At 38.1% G+C, this 19,770-nt stretch overlaps 1 protein-coding gene across 3 annotated transcripts; it reads right to left on the minus strand.

Annotated features, from left to right (window-relative positions):
- Positions 1-858: 858 nt before the first annotated feature.
- On the minus strand, positions 859-19,615 carry LOC149668122 (protein regulator of cytokinesis 1-like). Of its 3 annotated transcripts, none has more exons than XM_089841005.1 (11): positions 19,373-19,615; positions 17,469-17,997; positions 15,617-15,790; positions 14,801-15,098; positions 13,514-13,650; positions 13,344-13,439; positions 12,242-12,394; positions 10,979-11,241; positions 10,773-10,890; positions 1,873-1,995; positions 859-1,800 (listed from the first exon to the last, which is right to left on the minus strand). In XM_089841005.1, exons 1-8 carry the CDS (start codon positions 19,465-19,467, stop codon positions 11,053-11,055), a joined length of 1,671 nt encoding a protein of 556 aa, XP_089697131.1. In that variant the 5' UTR covers positions 19,468-19,615; the 3' UTR covers positions 859-1,800; positions 1,873-1,995; positions 10,773-10,890; positions 10,979-11,052. The 3 variants fall into 3 exon arrangements, with proteins under 3 accessions (XP_089697131.1, XP_089697132.1, XP_089697133.1); XM_089841006.1 differs by having other exon boundaries at positions 860-1,686; positions 1,848-1,995; XM_089841007.1 differs by lacking the exons at positions 859-1,800; positions 1,873-1,995 and adding an exon at positions 9,511-10,070.
- Positions 19,616-19,770: the final 155 nt, after the last annotated feature.

The following is a 19,770-nucleotide window of genomic DNA, read 5'->3' on the forward strand; positions in this document are numbered from 1 at the left end:
GGCTTCTATGCTAGGAATTTTCGCTACGCGATTGAGCTTCTCTAAACGGAGCCTGAGGTTGGGCTATAGCCTCCCGCGTTTACTGCAAATGTGAGACCAGGGATAGATTTAGTTTTAGAAGTGGGAATAGAGAATAGAGTAATCTAGGGGCGCGTCAAATTCCACGGAAAGGAAGGGTATGAAAGGAGAGGCGTGTCAAAGCAACAAAGGTAAAAAGGAATAACGTATTTTTCGCCGATCCCGTCAACAACGTCAGCAAAACGTAGCTTAAGTGAGAAATCAGAAAATTTTAACTTTTCATCACTCGTTAGAGGGAGGGCTCTATACTGGGCTATGAGTCGGACTGAATTAAACACTAACCGTTCTCCAATCCTACTACTAAAATTAAATCTATCTCTGTTGAGGCTTAATAATAAAGCCGACCGCAACCAAAGCATGGGCAAAGGCGTATTTCACAACTGACGTTCAAAGTTACCGATGGAAAACCCTAACAAATAAATGAGGAAAAAAAATGAATGCCGGTAACAATGATCACAACTGAAAATAACAGCTAACAGCTAAAACGAACCCGAACGGTAAACACTTGAAGTTGGTCTCTCTGCGCTGCTGGTCTGCTACTCCTTTCGTTTATTTTCTATGGTAAAAATACTAACTTTGGGAGGTATTGGGATATTAGGCCATTTTGTGTTTTAAGACTTTTATTGTGTAGGAAAGAAAATTATCCTTTTTAAAGAAATTTTGGATAACCATTAATATCATTATTGATAACTAGTTAAAAGTTGAAAAATATTTATAAAATTTGGAGGAAAATTTTCAAATAACAAGACTTCCTTCGAGTTTCAAACTGAAGAATGCTCGTGTGCTTTATTATTTACTATTTTATAGTACAAACAAGACAGTCTCTTTCAGCTTGAATTTTTGCTTGATATTTTATTGGACATACCCTAGCCCTTAAAGGGAGGATAAAGAGGAAAATAAAGTTATTTTTTATCGATTCTTCTTCTAATTATAAGACCATTTTGCATAGTGAAACATCCAGGAAATACCGTCTGCGTTCTTGAACAATTTATTACAAACAAGACTGTCACTTTCAGTTTCAATTGTATTTTACTTAACCTCGCTTAGCCCTTAAACACATTTTTAATCTTTTATTAAATGACAGACATAAACGCTAAATCGGGTTCAAGTCGCCCATCAAAAGAAACACATCATGTGGCGGCTGGGTCTCATGGAGGTGTCCAAAAAGGTCGCAAAGCGTAACCAGGTAAGCCAGGGAAGAACTTGGTGGACGATAGACACAACCGACCACAGCCGAACGAAAGCCGCAAGTAAAGGTCACAAATACCGCTTCGATTGGAATCCCATCGTCAGAGGTTTGGAATGCGCATGGGAGCTCGACAGGAACAGGATATAATGATTCATGTAACGATAATAAAACACCGCCACCTCTGGTAGGACGATCCTTCCGGAAAGTTATGTATTCCGGGGGTAGTAACTCCGAATCCATAACCGAAGAGTCTAGCCAAGTTTCCGTGTGGCCAATGATATCATAGCGCGAGGAGTTCAAAAGTGCTAGATCGTTCAGCTTGTTACGCAGGCTTCGAACATTGGCATGGAAGAAAGTGATGCAATTCGAACGTCGAGGGGGCTGTGTCGATAAGGCGGAATGATCCGGAGATGTAGGTTCTTGAATAGCAAAAAACGAGTCACTTAAGGCTGGTAGAGAGCAGGTCGGGCACATATAGGGCTCGTCTGAAGATATGATATTTGCACCCGACTTGATTTTTCATTTCACCCTCCCTTTAATAGGATGAAAAGTACAAATAAATATAAAACTCAATATTTACCCGCGACTAAATTTAAACATTCTACTTGAACATTTAAGACACCAGTCGCTGAACTGTTAATTTTATTGTTGAGAAAAATCTCGTTGATTACTTCAAGAAGACCCACTTTCTTAATAGTGGTAAGGATCTCATTGGTGACGCCATTATTCTATTAAATGCATTAAAACAATTAACATCGCATTTAAAGGAAAAGTTCAGGTAACATAACATTATACCTTTAAAAGTACGGCCTTTTTTAAATATAAAATGAAAACTAAATATCTCTCATTGCAAAATAATTAGCATTTAATTAGTCTTAAAAAAATCAAGCATTAAATGCTAATTATTTTGTAATAAGAGATCATATATTTCCTGTTTTTAACTTATTATACTTAATTCCATTTATATTCAGAAAAAGGCCGTTCATTTAAGGTATATTGTTTTGTTACCTGAAATTTTCAATTTAAAGCAAAGCGCGGGCCACCCGTAACTCGATTTTCGCTCACTAGATGGCTCTACCCAAAAATCTTGAAAGGCGGGATTTATATGGGTATCAGCCTGTTATTGGTTAATGCCATGACCAATAGCAACTTCAAATTTAAATTCGTCTGCACAGACTGCATTTCAAACTTCAAAAATATCGCGGTAGCTCTTGTTTTATGTATACCCAATCTGGAATTTGGGTATTCCCTTACAAAAAAGTGTAAGGAATTTAGGTAACTTTCTGGTAACAAATAGGTAACAATTAGGTAACCGTGGATTTTTGTAGAAACTTATAGGTAACTGAAGTCAACACAAATTGTTACCCATTTTTCGGGTAACTATGAGATAACAAACAGGAAACCAAATGTTACTATGGGTAAAAGAGGGCCACTTTTAGGCAACAACTTGTTGATCTTCATACCGAAGGTCGAAATGAGGAAACTATTAAGTCACAATATGTTTTGTAATTTTCATGGGCCGAAAACAGCAAACTATGAGGACACAAGTTGTTTACTACTTTTCATTGGTCAAAAAACCGAGAACTCTGTGGTCACAATTTGTTTACTTAATTTATTTTAAAAACTATCAGTAAACTTTTGAGCTAGCTGACTCGTCTACTTTTTGAGGGAACCGAAAGACAAAATCAAAATTAAACATATTTCCGTATCTTATTTAATAAAAAAAATTGCCGAACCCTTTCACCTAACATGCAAACTAACGCATTGCACCGTGTTCTAAGGCTAATTACGCAGACGAGGTAGGCCTAGTTACCCGAAAGATAACTAGTGGGTAACATCTTGAAAACAAGTTTTAAGCAAATGTTACCTAATAGGGAACGTGTAGGAAACTCTCATTTAAAAAGTTCGGTAACTTTCAGTCAACATGGCGAAAAAATGTTAGCTAACGGTTCGGTACGTGTTACGCAGCAGTTTAGCGAACATGACCTTCGAAAAAGTATAGCATAAAATGGGCAACAATTAGGTAACGTTTGAGGAACTATTTGTGACCTAAATTTTTGTAAGGGAAGATAAAGCTTCAATCGTCATGCGCAGTACGCGTTCTATTCCACATTCGTACTTTAACTAAACCTAGAACTAGAATCGTAGGATTGATAGTTCTAAATATTTTTCTGCCATTTCGACGTTTTAGTAATCAAGGGGTTATTTTTAAATTAGAATAGGTAAAAAAAAATTGGACTGGCATAGGACTCGATTAACAATATTTTGAGTCCTCGCTCGGCTTGTCCAGTTTCCCACTACTCGCAATTTGAGTTAGGACTCTCACACCTCTAATAAAATAGCATCAGAATCATTGACATGTACTAGGCCTGTGCGGGTAGTGATTTTTGTATGTCGGGTCGGGTACGGGTAGTTGAAAAACTTTAAATCGGGTCGGGTACCCGGATTTCTAACGGGTACTCGAATAATTAGGCCTAACAAAACTACCATTATTCGGGTGGCTTTCGGGTAGCAAAAATTCTTCCTTGAATTTCTGTCTGGCTGTATCACTTTGTTCTTCTCTAAACTCGTGGCTTTGTTCAGTTCCATTTGGAAGAAGAAAGAAAGTCAGGCGTCTAGCGCCCTCATTGGTGGTTTAAGGCACACCTTACCCGGTACCCCTTCGCCCGAGTGCCAACCAAGACCCGATTGTCCTAAGCCTTGTCAAGGGTATTGAGCGAAAAAATTTTAATATTTGAATAGTTTCGGGTATTAAGAAATTAAGTTTTCGGGTACCCGACCGGGTAATTGTTGGGCATCAGGCCTACCAAATACTGTCCTTTATTTCCTAGATAGGACCGGCTTTAAGTAACCCAAAGGGTCGCGAATTCTTGTCTTGTCTCTTTAATTCGATTTAAAACTGGCTTGTCGTTCCCTTTTTAAGATTTGAACAGTTTTAAAACCATCAATATGGGAGAACTGAGCGTAGTAAGCTAGTTTTAAAAGTTGAAATATTGTGAAAAGTGAAATAGACACGTGCAGCCTGCCTCAGTGTGAATGGGTGATGACATCGTGTTAGTGTCGCCTTCTGGTGTCGTTTTTAGTTTTGAAGACTATGCCAAAAGATAGTTGGCCTTGCCAGGGACACTATTTCGGCTCAAATTGTGGGCTTAAATAGTGCAAACGGGTAATTTCGGGCCTAGGCCAAGGACCCATTCGAGTCTGAGGACTCGAACTAGAGTCCCCGCACAGGCCTACTCTATACTCTAAAGACTTTTAGAAACTGAAAAAATGGGACTCTCGCACCAATAGAACTCGTTTTTTAAATTCTATTCAATAATATGCCTCTTTTTTTTAATTGTATAGGGAGCTAACAACTGACTAGGGGGAAGAGATAGTCTGACGTCACGCAGTCCCTCACTGGTTGGAATTTTTGTGCCTAGAATACTGTTTCCAACCATTAGGGGTGGGATGAAACTCCAGTAAGAGATAAAAGGGTGTGACGTTTCAGGGTCAGAACTGTTAGCTCCGTATAGATTGATAATGACATAAGTTCATAAGTTAGGTTCCATAAGTTTGTCACTGATTACTGAGAGTTTGTCATGAAGTGACGTGGGTGAAACATTGTAGATTCTCCTAAAGCGACGTCTGGCAAAATGCTGTCAAAGGCTTAGTACAGAATAAATAGGAAGATGGAAAGCCTGCAAAACCTAGTGTAGTCAGTTCTCGAACTCTCAAACATTATGAAGTATAGGTAGTGTCATATTTATGGAAAAAATGTTATAAATTTAAGTAATGATTAAACAAAATGAAAATAACAAAACTTTCGATTCTTTCGAAACACTTTATATAAGGTGTGAAAGTTAACCCTTAACGAAACATTAAATAGAATCCGCGGGTGACCACTAGGTAATGCTTTAGGGGTTCTTATGTGTCAGGTAAATTTACTACGTCCATTATGGCATTTTATAGGTAGATGTTTGTTACCAAAAGTATATAGATATGAAAACAAAAAAGTACACTTTGTTCATTGAAACTTGCTTGCGCCGTGTAATATGAGAAGCCCTAACTCCTTTATGCTGGAATAGTGTTGAGGGTCCCTCTGCGTATGATTACCTTTATCCCAGAATAATGTCGACCCCCCACCCTCTGCGGAAGATTACCTTCCCGACCGTGGCACAGGGAACAAGCCGTGAATAAGCTCGTAAAGTACCAAAAATGAACGTTTGGATCGCCAGCATCATGTACTACTTTCTATAAACCTGCGCTGGGTTGCCACGGGTCAGGGAAAACCTGGAAGGTCATGGAATTTTAAAAATTTCAGGAAAAGTCAGGGAATTTGATTTTAGTGGGTAAAATTTCTGGGGATAAGTCTTTATTGAAAGAGTAATGAAAGTTTCTCCTCATCCTCTCTTAACACAGAAAACTCTAGAGCAATCCTTAAAAGTGTCTAGAATTCTTTCTACAAAGTAAATGCTCTCTAAACAAATCTCTTAGACTGTTATTTATAGTTAAAAGGTTTCTTAGTCATTTTGGTGCAACAAATACATTGGAAAACTTAATGCAGATCGAGTTTATTTAATTATAAGTACTTAAAACGTGCTGTAAACATTCACACTTTCTGTGACGTCAAAAAAGCTCTTCCCTGATTGATTAGTTCCTGTAGGTGGTACCAGAAGTATATAATATTTCTCTTCGAGAGAAGTGTACCACAAAGCGGGGTAAGTGTAACGTCACTCTTCCCAACATCGGATCATTTGGAGCAAGGTTACTAAACCGAATCACATACACGATAAATAGTTCCCTCATCATTACTCTATTAGCATTTAAATATTTGGCACGACGTGCTTGTGCAATTTTTGTCCCATGTCAACACGAGGTTTGTGGGATGATTGCTGGGGATTTAGTGCCAAACAACGATAGAATTCACCCCACGGTGCGATGCCCATTTGTAGTTTGATGAGCGGGAACGCAAACCAAAAGGGTGAGCCTGGGAAGAATGACGTTACATAACTAAAGCATTAAGAGGATACAGAGTGTCATCCTTCTTCTATTATCCCCTTCTGGTGGTACTTTGCGTCTCAGTTTAGTTTACATGCAGTAAACAGCCAAAGGCAGGGAATTATTAATAAAGTGTACTTTTTGTTTTTTTACATCTATATAATTTTGTTCAAGTAAGAACTTTTTTTTAAAATGGACTGTACAGAAGGAATCATCAGGCGGGTAAAAATTATTTGAAAAACCTCAGACACGTGGTTCAAAGAAACTTAGTTTGTTTCATTTTGAAAACTTGCGCTGCAGGGAATTGGCGCTGATATTAGAGGTGAGTGGGCATGCCAGATATAGCGGGCTCAAGCGACCGCGGGCAGTGTCCCTAAGGGCTACGACCGTTATTCCGAGGGCTGAATTTAAGTTTCACGAGGTTTGTTGGTTACCGATGTGTGCCCGCTGTTGCAGGCGGGCATTGTCCCGTAACTACATGATATACAATGTACAGTTCCACAATGGCGCCTGAAGATTACATTGAACAGGCTTGATGACGTTTTAGTTGTTAATCTCTAGATTTTTGACTTTGCAGGCCTCTCATTGAACAAAAACTTATGCGCAGGCCTATCGTCGAACATAAACTTATATACAGGCGTTCGTTAGACTTTGCGTGTATTGTTACACTACGTGAAAGAGACAACTAAAATCGCCAGGCTTCCGCCCACGATAAAAGGACACTATTTTTTGAAACAATACCGTGATGCGTAAGCATCTGTGCAAGGATATTGGCTTTGTCGTGATGGTTTAAGACTAGTAATGCATGAAAGAAGCTCCGTTTTATAATTATTTCCAAAGAAATTTTATAGAGATTAGGCATTTTTATTTACAAATATTAACTAGGTCTACTGAATGTAGGACATAATCCCCCGGACATGATCCCCCCCATTTGAGAAGAAAAGGACATAATCCCCTCAGGTAGGAGACAAAATCCCCCGGACAATTTCCCCCGAATGGATGCCAAAGACAAAAAACCCCCAGCCCCAGGACAAATTCCCCACAAACTGTGTTTACGACAAAATACCCTAGAGAACGATTTCAATTTATATGAAGATTTTTAAGGAAAAAAACTTCAATTCATGCGTTTAATAATTATATTCTTTAATATTGAAAGTAGATTTTCTTAATTCCAAGCCAAAATATTTCCGATACAGTTCAAGAACTGTTCAATGTCAACCCAACCCAACCCAACCAAACGCAACCTAACCTAACCAAACGCAACCTAACCTAACCAAACCAAACCAAACCTAACCTAACCTAACTTAACCTAACCTAACCTAACCAAACGCAACCTAACCTAACCTAACCTAACCTAACCTAACCTAACCAAACCTAACCTAACCAAACCTAACCAAACCTAACCTAACCTAACCTAACCTAACCAAACCTAACCTAACCAAACCTAACCAAACCTAACCTAACCTAGCCTAACCAAACCTAACCAAACGCAACCTAACCTAACCAAACGCAACCAAACGCAACCAAACCTAACCTAACTTAACCTAACCTAACATAACATAACCGGGGATTATGACCGGGGAATTTTGTCTAGAGCGTAGGGGGATTTTGACTAGAAAGTAGGGGGATTTTGTCTACAGAGTAGGGGGATTTTGTCTACAGAGTGGGGGGATTTTGTCTTGATAGTGGGGGGATTTTGTACTCTTAACTTGGATGGGGGGAAAATGACCGGGGGATTTTGTCTTGAGAGAGGGGGGATTTTGTCTTGAGAGAGGGGGATTTTGTACGTTTTTAAAAATGGGGGGATTATGACCGGGGGTCTTTTGACTTGGGGGTATTTAGTCTGTATACCAGGTCGAATGGTATACGCAGATAGTAGATGATTTAAAAGTAGAATATAGCAAGATTGGATCTAATAGATTTAAAAAATATGCCATATCAAATTAGGCAAGAATCTAGGGTTATATAAAACAGAATGTACGAATGTGGACTTTAGACGATTAGATAAGGTTTTCGTTTTTAAATGGCAGTCCAGATTTACAAACGTTACTCAATTAGCATTTTTATATTTCCATAGAGTAAGTAGTACATAAAGTTCGTGTAGTTGCTGTGGCTATGTAGTAAACGCATAGAAGTTCATACGTGACAACATTTTGCAAACACGACCCAAATGCAGAGTTATTATATTTCAATAATTTCAACAACACGAAGTTTATTAGCGAAATAACTGGCTCCCCATAGATTGTTTTCACTCCCTCTGCCACGTAAATATTAACTATTAGTATCCCGCATTCATAACCAGATATCGTTACTAGATTCTGGCTCGACAGTAGCTCGATTCGGCTCGAGTGGAGTAGAATTAGCGCTGGCTCGACAATAGTTCGACTCGGCTCGAGTGGAGTAGAATTAGCGCTGGCTCGACAGTAGCTCGATTCGGCTCGAGTGGAGTAGAATTAGCGCTGGCTCGACAATAGTTCGACTCGGCTCGAGTGGAGTAGAATTAGCGCTGGCTCGACAATAGTTCGACTCGGCTCGAGTGGAGTAGAATTAGGGGATCGACTAATCTACTGAATGTCTGAACGTCTGAACTGCTGAAAATAGTAGAATTCCTACTATAAAATTCTCCCATCCTACCAAACCATAAACTGTCTGACTATTTTGCTGAAATGCCGAATTCTGAACAGTGAACAGTGAAATTAAAGTAAGAGATCGTCTGAACCTTTTTAACTATTTTGCTGAAATGCAGAATTCTGAACCATGAACTTTGAAATTAATGTAAGATAGAGACCGTCTGAACTTTTTTGACTATTTTGCTGAAATGCTGAATTCTGAACCGTGAATTTTGAAAATGAAGTAGAATGGAGACCGTCTGAACTTTTTTGACTATTTTGCTGAAATGCCGAATTCTGAACCGTGAACTTTGAAATTAATCTAAGATAGAGACCGTCTGAACTTTTTTGACTATTTTGCTGAAATGCCGAATTCTGAACCGAAATTAATGTAAGATAGAGACCGTCTGAACCTTTTGACTATTTTGCTGAAATGCTGAATTCTGAACCGTGAATTTTGAAATTAATGTAAGATAGAGACCGTCTGAACTGTTTTGACTATTTTGCTGAAATGCCGAATTCTGAACCGTGAATTTTGAAAATGGAGGAGAAAGGTTATTTTATTTCGGAAGTAGATAATTCTAAACAGTATTTTTTTCGAAAAGGCATATTATAATTAGACGGTCTCCATTCTACTTCATTTTCAAAATTCACGGTTCAGAATTCAGTATTTCAGCAAAATAGTCAAAAAAGTACAGACGATCTCTATCTTACATTAATTTCTGTTCAGAATTCGGCATTTCAGCAAGATAGTCAAAAAAGTTCAGACGGTCTCTATCTTACATTAATTTCAAAATTCACGGTTTAGAATTCAGCATTTCAGCAAAATAATCAAAAAAGTTCAGACGGTCTCTATCTTACATTAATTTCAAAGTTCACGGTTCAGAATTCAACATTTCAGCAAAATAGTCAAAAAGGTTCAGACGATCTCTTACTTTAATTTCAATGTTCACTGTTCAGAATTCGGCATTTCAGCAAAATAGTCAAAAAGGTTCAGACAGTTTACGGTTTGGTAGGATGGGAGAATTTTATGGTAGGAATTCTACTATTTTCAGCAGTTTAGACGTTCAGACATTCAGCAGATTAGTCTATCCCTAAAAACTGGGTGCACAACACGTTAAACCGACGACCCTATATCTACCAAAATGACGTCGGCACAAGCCGCACAAGACGAAGGGGAATCGAAGTTGGTTCAGTGTTAACGCAGAGCCGAACTGAAATGAATTTGGGTGACTATGTATTTATGACATCTCATGTTGCCCTCTATTGAATCTCTCAACAACTATCGTTAAATTTATTACTTAAATAATATAATTTTTTTTAATTATAATAATCATGTTAGCTAATTATAATTATTTAACTTTAAATGAGTATGTTTCATAGATTTAAATTATGAATTGCTAAAAATATTTTGCGCGCGCTACGCTCTCTACTCTCTCTCCTCTCCCGCTTACAAACGCGCGCTACGCTCACTACTCTCTCTCCTCTCCCACTTACAAAATCCGGCTGCAGCTGGTTGGCGCGCGTCGGGAAGGGGAGGGTGGGTTGCGATCCACATAATTCTACCTCTCTCTACTCTACAGTCTAACTTAACTCGGGTTTTGTACCAAGCGAGCGTGGCTTCGTGGTAGCACGCGCGGGCGCCTTCACTGGCGTCTCGTATGGATTGGGACATCGCAGGTTCGAGGCCCGGCACCGACGGGAAAATAATTTCAATTGAAATTAAACACGTTACGCCACCTATGAGGTGTAACGTGAACTACGGGTGAATTTCGAGTTGAAAGTTCGAAATATCATTTATGTCAAAATTCATCAGGTCACAACATTTCCAGTCACAACATATCCAGCCAACAGAGATCGGAACAATACGTTTTCCACTCTAAAGAGTGGCAAAACGTAAAAATAGCAGTAAATACCTGAAAGCCCATATACGTTATAGAAGACCTGGGCATATTCAACGAAGGTTGCTCTTCTTGAACTTCGCATAAAATCGTGCGGTTTAGCAATCATACATTGATTTTGCGCAATACGTTTCTAAAGTTATCATTTCGAAGGAAACCAAAAGGAAATTAAGTGAATCTTAACCAACTACCAGAGATAACAGAAAAATAAAATAATTTACCGGCGAATTGGCGTATTTTCGTGGAGAGGATTTAAGTAGAAGTTTCCGTGGCGAACTTTGAACGGCTGTAGCGCTTACTCCGGGAAACAAAACAATGGCGGGAGAAGGCGGAGCATTAGAATTAACCGATGGTATAACACCTTTTGTTGTAAACGCGGTGTTTTGACAGCGCTGGCTGGTGTATTTTTATCAGAAGTCGGTGGTGCTTTGCGTTTCATTGGGGTTACCAGTTTTTTCCCTCCATCTTCAGTTTTCTGTTGTGCCTAGCAAAGAATTAACCTTAGAGAGTTAGTATCACCATAAGTTAATTCATAAGATATGTTCCATAAGTTTGTAAAGTCTGCTAACTTAGGAACTGGAGCTTGTCATGAAGCCTGGATTAACTAACACCAGGGATAGTTCGTTCCCCCCAGAAAGATAACGCATGCGTGTTCCAAACGCCCCCTAGCAGCAGCTACTATCATTAACAGGAAGTTACAAGAAAATTGGACCAAGTATCACGCGTTCCATGACGTCAAAATTGAAATCCTGCCTAAATTGGGCAAAAACTACTTATTTTGCCGAGAGATGGCGCTATATCTACATCCGTTTTGGTCCAATAAATTGGGGGAATGAAGAGGGGAATCAAGGAATAATTCGGAACATGTAGTTGGCGACAGTACTACATGGGAAACACGGTTAGTGAACAATCCCTAGCGTTAGTTAATCCATGCATGAAGTGATTGAGGTAGGTCATAGATTAAGGATAAAGCGAGCCTGGTAAGGCGCTGCTCTCAAAGGCTTAGTAATGCAGACTAAATAATAATAAGATGGAAGTCTGCAAAATTAACCGAGTTTATCAATTCTCGCTTGTCGGTCATTAACTAGCTCGAGCTGTAAGTCTCTCTCAGTAGCATTACAAGTACTGTCATACTTATGGAAAATATCTTATAAACTTAGTTTACGAATTTTATTTTATAATAAAGTAAACATTGCCAGAAATAAAAGTATCTTTAAACTAAAAATATCACTTGTTAAATAATTATTTAGTAACTATTAAAATAATTTAAAAATAAAATGAATATATAAATAAATAAATGAACAAATAAATAAATAAACAAATAAATAAAAACGTACACTTAAAAGCCCCAATAAGTATTTTTTTTTATTAATGTTATTTTCTATTTAGTAAAAAATACTTATTTAAGGCTTAAGTGTAATATTGGGGTTTATATTTTTTTAATTTCTTTTTCAGCGCTTTTTTGGATTACGGCTTCTATTTACCCGCATTCTCTTGATATTTTCCAATTCGTTTTTCAAATTTTGACGTTCAGCCGCGATGTAATCTTGATATTTTTTGCCATTGATGAGAAGGGTTTCCGCATTATCTTGATTTCTTTCCCATTCAGCAATCATGAATTCAATTTCTGAATCCAACTAGAAACATATTTCACATTAGATTGATTGCGAGTGACTAGGATTTAACATAGTTACGAATTTTTGGAACAATTAACAGTAATTAGGGCTAAGTGTAGAGTGGAAATAAATAGAGCCTTAAAAGGAAAAGTTCAGGTAACGTTACTTTATACCTTAAAAGAATGGCAGTTTTCTAAATATGAAAGGAATTAAATATTAAAACAAGATGGCCTCGGCCACATTACAGTTTTGCGCGGACAAATTGGTAACACCAAAAACTGGGGAAGAAAGGGGAATAGGCGCCCAGCCGCAAGGGGACAGAACAATAGTTTTCCAGCTCTAAAGAGCGCAAAACTAAAAATGAATAAATGATCTCTTCTTGCAAAGTAATTTGTATTTAATTAGTCTTAAAAATAATCAAGGACTACTGCGCCATCTGCCTTTGGTTTAGTGGCGTCTGCTAAATCGAAGCTTTTACCCCTTATCTCTCTCAGCCTGTGAGAATTCTACCAATGCCCTAGGGGTGAGTGGTTCGATTTAGCAGACGCTACTATACCAATGGCGGATGGCTCAGTAGTCCTTGATAATTTTTAAGACTAATTAAATGCTAGTTATCATATTGTAATAAGAGATCGCTTATTTTATTTTTAACATTTTTTTTAACAAATGCCGTTCTTTGAAAGTATAATGTACCGTTACCTGAAATTTTCCCTTGAAGGAAAGCGAGGCTCTGTTGGTGCCCCTAAAAGATTGTCTTTCTACTACAAAGTGGCTAAGATTGCTAAAGGCTAGTTAAGTCAAAGGCAGGAACCAATGGGAACTAGTGAATTAGGTGTGATTGGTTCCTGCCTTGGCAAGGTAAAATTCGTGTCCAGAAGATTAGCCAGAATGCTAGGCGTGATCATGGAGCCGCGCTTTCCTTTAAAGTGTTAGACAAACTGAAAGGGAACTTAATAAGGTATAAATCTACCTTTGGAATTTCATGCTCCAGACGCTTTCGAGCTTTCTCTTCCTGCAATAGATTTCCGCCACGGTTTTGAAAACGGCTTGGATCAGTTCCCTTAATCTATAATGATATAGTTTGGGAAATTAAAATTGCAATAGCCACCAACCAAAGTGAAGTTATAAAATGGATATTACCTCGTAGGTTTTCTTTTGCTCCCACAGAGAATTTCTTTCAACAATCTTTTCATAAATGCCTTTATTATCTTCATACATTTGAGTCCATTTCGAAACTTCGCGTTCATGGAGCTCTAACAGATCTTCGGTGAAAGTTTCTGAAAATAAAAGAAATTGTTTTAAGTATATTCCATCGTACTTAGTTTGATCTAAGACCACTAAGTATAGATGGACTGGAAAAACTATACGCTAAAACCCCCGTTCTTCTAATGGCATCGCCACTAGCGGGAGAGGCCCGAAACTTAATTCGACTCATAAGCCTTTGCTATGCTTTGGGTCGAAGAAGTTTCAATATTGGTCGCGGTGTGGCGCTAGAGAGCCGCAGCCCTAAAAGAACAACGCCCCTTATCTCCATTCCATCTGCATTTAATGGTCTTAGGTTTGATACTATACTATAAGATCAATTTCCATAATTTAGGAGAATATCTCCAAATGAAATTAAAATCATAATAAGCACAGATTTCTTAATCATTCAGAGATATTGTCTTAATTTTTCATTACTAAAATTGGTCTTAAAATTTGAAGAAGAATCCCTTTAAAATAGAGGCGTGCGGTTAACCGTTTCAGTAGAGTAATTCAATCCGGTGTTCGATAAGCTCATTTCCACTGTTCGATACGAATATCGAACTAACTATTCGGTTAAAGTTTGACTACCATAAATATTTAGCCTGGCCGCCCTGACACTGCAACTCTCGCTACATAGACCCACCTTACATCAAAAGATATCGTCCCAATTTTATATATCTCCCATCAAAAACTACCAGCAAGTGCCTAGGAAAATTTTAAGAAATATTCGGCGACCAATGAAGAAACGTATTTTAAATTACTCTTAATTGGTCACCTAGTATTAACTATTCCTGAATATTATGGTTTAACTATTCGCAAATACTAGACTTAACTATTCGCAATTAATCGGGTAGTAAAAACTTACAAAGGCCTAACTATTCGGTATTCGATTTGGAAAAAACTATTAAATTCTGTATTTGATAAGGTAAATTTTTGGTATTCAATTCGGTATTCGAGAATGGTATGGTTAACTATACGCGAATACTAGGCTTAACTATTCGCGATTCACCGATTAGTAAAAATTTACCAAGGCCTAACTATTCGATTCGGTATTTGATAAGGAAAATGTTTTGGTATTTGCTACTATTTGGTAACTGGCCTGATACCCAAAACAAAAAAGTGGTATTCGCACACCTCTATGCCCAAGTTTTTGTCAAAAGCAAATTATTTGTCAGTTTTTACCATCTTTGAAGGAAACAAAATTTTCCCTTTCTTCAGTGCCGATAAAACATTTATCCCATAATGCAACGAGTTCGACTCTTAGACGATCAATGAATTTCCCCACATTTTGTTTTCTAATTTCTTGGTATTTAACGATTTCTCGTTGAACCATCTCAATCGTGGGTTGGCCGTGATTAATGCAAGTTAACCAAAACTCCTCCCGGTCCAACAAGCTGATTTCTAAGCCATCCCATAACTGTCCCAGTTGTCTATGCAAGGCCTTTAAGACGGCATCATTGGCGCTTTTAAGTTTTCGAAGCTAAAATTTGCAGAAATCAAAGTTACTCAAGTTACGAATAAATTAAGAAGTATTTTTAAGCAAAGGGTTAGCAACTAAGAGTAAATAATATTGTAAGTCTATAAGAATAAGATATGTTCCATAAGTTTGTCACTCTTTACAAACTGGAGCCTGTCACGAAGTGAGTGAGGTAGGTCATAGATTCGAGGTAAAGCGACGCCTGGTCAGGCGCTGTCAAAGGCTTAGTAGAGACTAAATAGGAACTAGATGGACTGCAAAGGAATTTTTTCCCGTAATTATAGGATTTTATAGGAGAAAATGTTTTTATATGAAAATATAGGAATAAAAATAATCATGTATTATAAATCTAAAAAAAAAAACAAATTGCATTTTACTTAAATTCAGGGGAACTTAGTCAAAAGTGATCTCAATAAAAAGAGCTAAATTTTGAAAAATTTGATGCTTAACTATACGAAAACTTCGACGAAGTCAAAAATATAGGATAATATGGGACAGGTTCAAAATATAGGATATCTTACTTCGAGCAACCAATTTTTAACATCAGTCATGCATTTTTCCGACAATATATTCGGGATGTTGTCATCGAGCGAGATGATGGCTTTATGAAAGCTGGTTTCGGGAGTAAGCTCCAGGTCTTCAACGAGCCTTACGATTTCGGTACGAGTTTGGTCGAATTTTGCCATCCGTCTTTCCTATGGTCAGAATATTATCAAATTATTAATTAACATAACTTTCATGTAATTTCGACCAATAGTAATGAAGAACATCAATTGGTTGGGCTTAAAGCAAAGCCCAAGATGACTTTTCTTCCGAGCTTCGGGTTTAGCTAGGCGAAGGCTAGTGAGCGGGATTTATAAACCCCGCCCACAAATGCTTCCTGCCTTCGCCAAGCCTAAACTGGAGTTCGTAAGGAAAGTCAACTTCTTGGGGCACCACGTGACCCGCGCTTTGCTTTAAAACGAGAAAATGAAGACTAATTTTACTAATTATTACTTTTCGTATTAGGAATATTAAAATATCTCCCAATATAAATCAGAACTCGTTAATGTCGAGGGCGGAGCTAAAACTAGCCATTGCTAAGCTTGACAAGCAGTCATTTCCTCTCCTCGACTATGGGAGCCATCTAGTTACAATTGTTTAAACTAAACCACAGACGCGACATGCTTAGACTAACTTAACTCAATAGAGCTATCACAGTTGTGACGTTAGTGCCTAGGTAAAACATCACGGGTTTAGCTTTGGCAGTGGGCGGCCTTGTTTGGTACTTCTGTGGTTTTATGGGCAAATAGCATGGGTGACGTCATGTCACACTAAGCCTTCTGAGATAGTTCTATAGAGTGCTGTCAGAAGCGCCGGTGTGACGTCACCCATGCTGTTTTCCCATAAAGAAAAAACAGTAACTGTCATGGCCGCCCATTGCTAAAGGCAGACTCGTGACGTTTAACCTTGGATCTGACGTCACAACTGACAGCACTCTATACACCTAAAACACTGGACTGGGAAGACTTTCCTTTGGCCTCTAACGAAAAATAAGACAAGATGTTATTTTTAAATTTATTAGGGTGCATGCATGAGGACAAATAGCAGATATTTGGAACCTTACGACAAGTTATTATTTTTTTTAATTATCATGGGTGAGTACTCATATGAATCGAGTATCAATAAGAGTACTATAATTGATTAAACTAGAATTACTAATCGAGATGACTACAGTTTTAATAAACAACTGATAAAATTAAATCTACATCTATATAAATAAAAGTCCTGACTGACTGACTGATAATCAACGCCCATTCCAAACCGCTTGCCCTAGAAGGCTGGAAATTTGCAGGAACGTTACTCATAAGTAGTAGGCGAGTACTAAGAAAGGTTTCCCCCCAATCCGCCGCCATCTTAAAAAATGGTGCCCAGAAATGTAAAAAATCTTCTCTATGCAACAAAGTCCGCGCGTTTCAACCGATTTCGCAAATATTTAGTTCACTGCTTTCCTTTAACCTATAGACGGGCTGAATGCTCTTTTGGGCTCGATTTGTTGCCATCTTTTAAAATGGCGGCCAGAAATTTAAAAACCCTTATTTATGGAATAATGTCCACGTGAAAAGTAATAAAAAATGTTCCGACGGGCTGACGGGCAAGGCCGAGTGCCTTCGCTCCTAGGGTGCTACAAAAGTATTAGTCGAATCAGTAAAATCTGCCCATTCTTAGTATCATTTTGATGGAAGTTCTTATTATACGCGAGCGACGCCGCGGGTAACAGCTAGTATATTATAAAAATGTTAATATATAATTAAATACTAGATGGCGTGCTGCTTCAGACATTCTTGTAGAAAGTATGGAACTAATCAACGGAGTTCATAAAAATGTTTTTACCTTTTCGTCTTGCAACATCAGGATATGTTGCTTTATTTCATTCAGCTGTTCTTCGGATGGAACATTGGCTTCATCAACGTCCTCGTCCCCAGCCCTGGCTGTTCCAATGTCAATTGGAGGCATGCTGAGTAACTGGCAGAGTTCTCGTTCCTCCTCCAGCAAAGTGGCAAGCCGCTCCAAGCGTTCGTCCTTGCTCTTGATAAGAGTTTCGACTCTTCCTTTCAGATGGAACTCCTGTTGTAGGAGTCCCATGTGTCCCATGCCATTAACATCGAGCTCCTGGTCCACTTTTAGTTGTTGGCAGAGATCGACGTACTCTGTTTTTAAGTCGTTAACGATGGTTTCTATTCGATGGTACAGATCTTCCTCCTCTTTCACCATTTGTTGTTGCAGGTCCTCGTGATAATTGTAGAGGTTTTGAAGTCTGTCCAATTGGTCTTTTTCGGATAGGCCAATCTTGGTCCATGTGTCGCTTAATTTTTTTTGGGATTTGGCTAGCATTACGGCGACCTTTTTGACCAGATTGAAACTACGAAAAAGAAAACGGGATACTTCAGAAATGTTTGCGAGATCAATCATCAGAGACTAAACAATAGGGACTTGGCAGAACTACGTCATGCAACGTCACGCTACCTTCCACTAGTGCTAAAAAACATACCAGGAGGAGGGGCTTATGTAGCTTTCATTCTGTTAAAAAAACATACCAGGAGGAGGGGCTTATGTAGCTTTCATTCTGTTAAAAAAACATACCAGGAGGAGGGGCTTATGTAGCTTTCATTCTGTTAAAAAAACATACCAGGAGGAGGGGCTTATGTAGCTTTCATTCTGTTAAAAAAACATACCAGGAGGAGGGGCTTATGTAGCTTTCATTCTGTTAAAAAAACATACCAGGAGGAGGGGCTTATGTAGCTTTCATTCTGTTAAAAAAACATACCAGGAGGAGGGGCTTATGTAGCTTTCATTCTGTTAAAAAAACATACCAGGAGGAGGGGCTTATGTAGCTTTCATTCTGTTAAAAAAACATACCAGGAGGAGGGGCTTATGTAGCTTTCATTCTGTTAAAAAAACATACCAGGAGGAGGGGCTTATGTAGCTTTCATTCTGTTAAAAAAACATACCAGGAGGAGGGGCTTATGTAGCTTTCATTCTGTTAAAAAAACATACCAGGAGGAGGGGCTTATGTAGCTTTCATTCTGTTAAAAAAACATACCATAATGGCGCTGGGGGCGGAGTTAAGTCCGAATTGCCAAGTCCCTATTGTCTTAAACATAATTAACTCAATAACTAAAGTCCATTATTAAGTACTATCAGTTAGAATTACGGGAATTACGTTGCTGACTCTCTTAGAAATGATTTCACTGCATGCACATTCAAGTGATCACAAACCCATTCCCAAATTAAAGAAACACCTAGCTTTACAAGCTAAAACTATAGCTGTTATAATAAATTTCCACCTCGCATATCCGACAATGGTCAAAGGGGTTACGTTACATATGATAAATAAGTACGATTTACGCTACTGGCTAAAACGAGGGTCGAGGGTTGTAGAAAGAAACTAAAATAGCAATATTGTATAACAGGTGGCAATAAACAAGCAATAATTTGGAAAAGGCAGCAGTATTTTGGATTAAAACCTATCAAATTTAGTCATTTTTAATAAAGGGGGTATCGACAATGGTAAAAGGGGTTAAGTTTAATATGCTAAATAAGTACGATTTACGCTACTGGCTAAAACGAGGGTTGTAGAAAGAAACTAAAATAGCAATATTGTATAACAGGTGGCAATAAACAAGCAATCATTTGGTAAAGGCAGCAGTATTTTGGATTAAAACCTATCAAATTTAGTAATTTTTAATGAAGGGGTATTTTATTCGGTTAATAATAACAAAAACGGGCTCATTTACCTTTCTATTACCAAGACAATATTGCTGTCGTCCTTCTCCTTGCTATTAAGTTCATGCGGAGCACCCAAAACAGATCTTCGATTTGATGACGCCATAATTAAACTTTATTAGTTAAATATTCGGCAAAAATATTTTTGTAGTATACTTCAAAAGTCAAATCGATAACTAAACTGAATCACGACCGGTTAGGCGTTTTTATATTCAACCGCCTCCGAATGCGCGTGGCTTTCGCGAATCTTATTGGTCAACAAATTTTCTAACTTCATAAATGCAGGGATGGAAATAACCAGCGAGGGAAATAAGGCCGTGGTGCAGGGCAAATGATCAGTTTGAAAATTAAATCGAAAGGGGTCAGTGGTCCACAGGACTGCTGAGGATTTTTAAAAATTTTCTTGATT

This window comes from Phalangium opilio, unplaced genomic scaffold (genome assembly GCF_054372755.1).
Source record: "Phalangium opilio isolate 3A_F unplaced genomic scaffold, DU_Popi_V2 ptg000056l_1, whole genome shotgun sequence".
NCBI lineage: Eukaryota > Metazoa > Arthropoda > Arachnida > Opiliones > Phalangiidae > Phalangium > Phalangium opilio.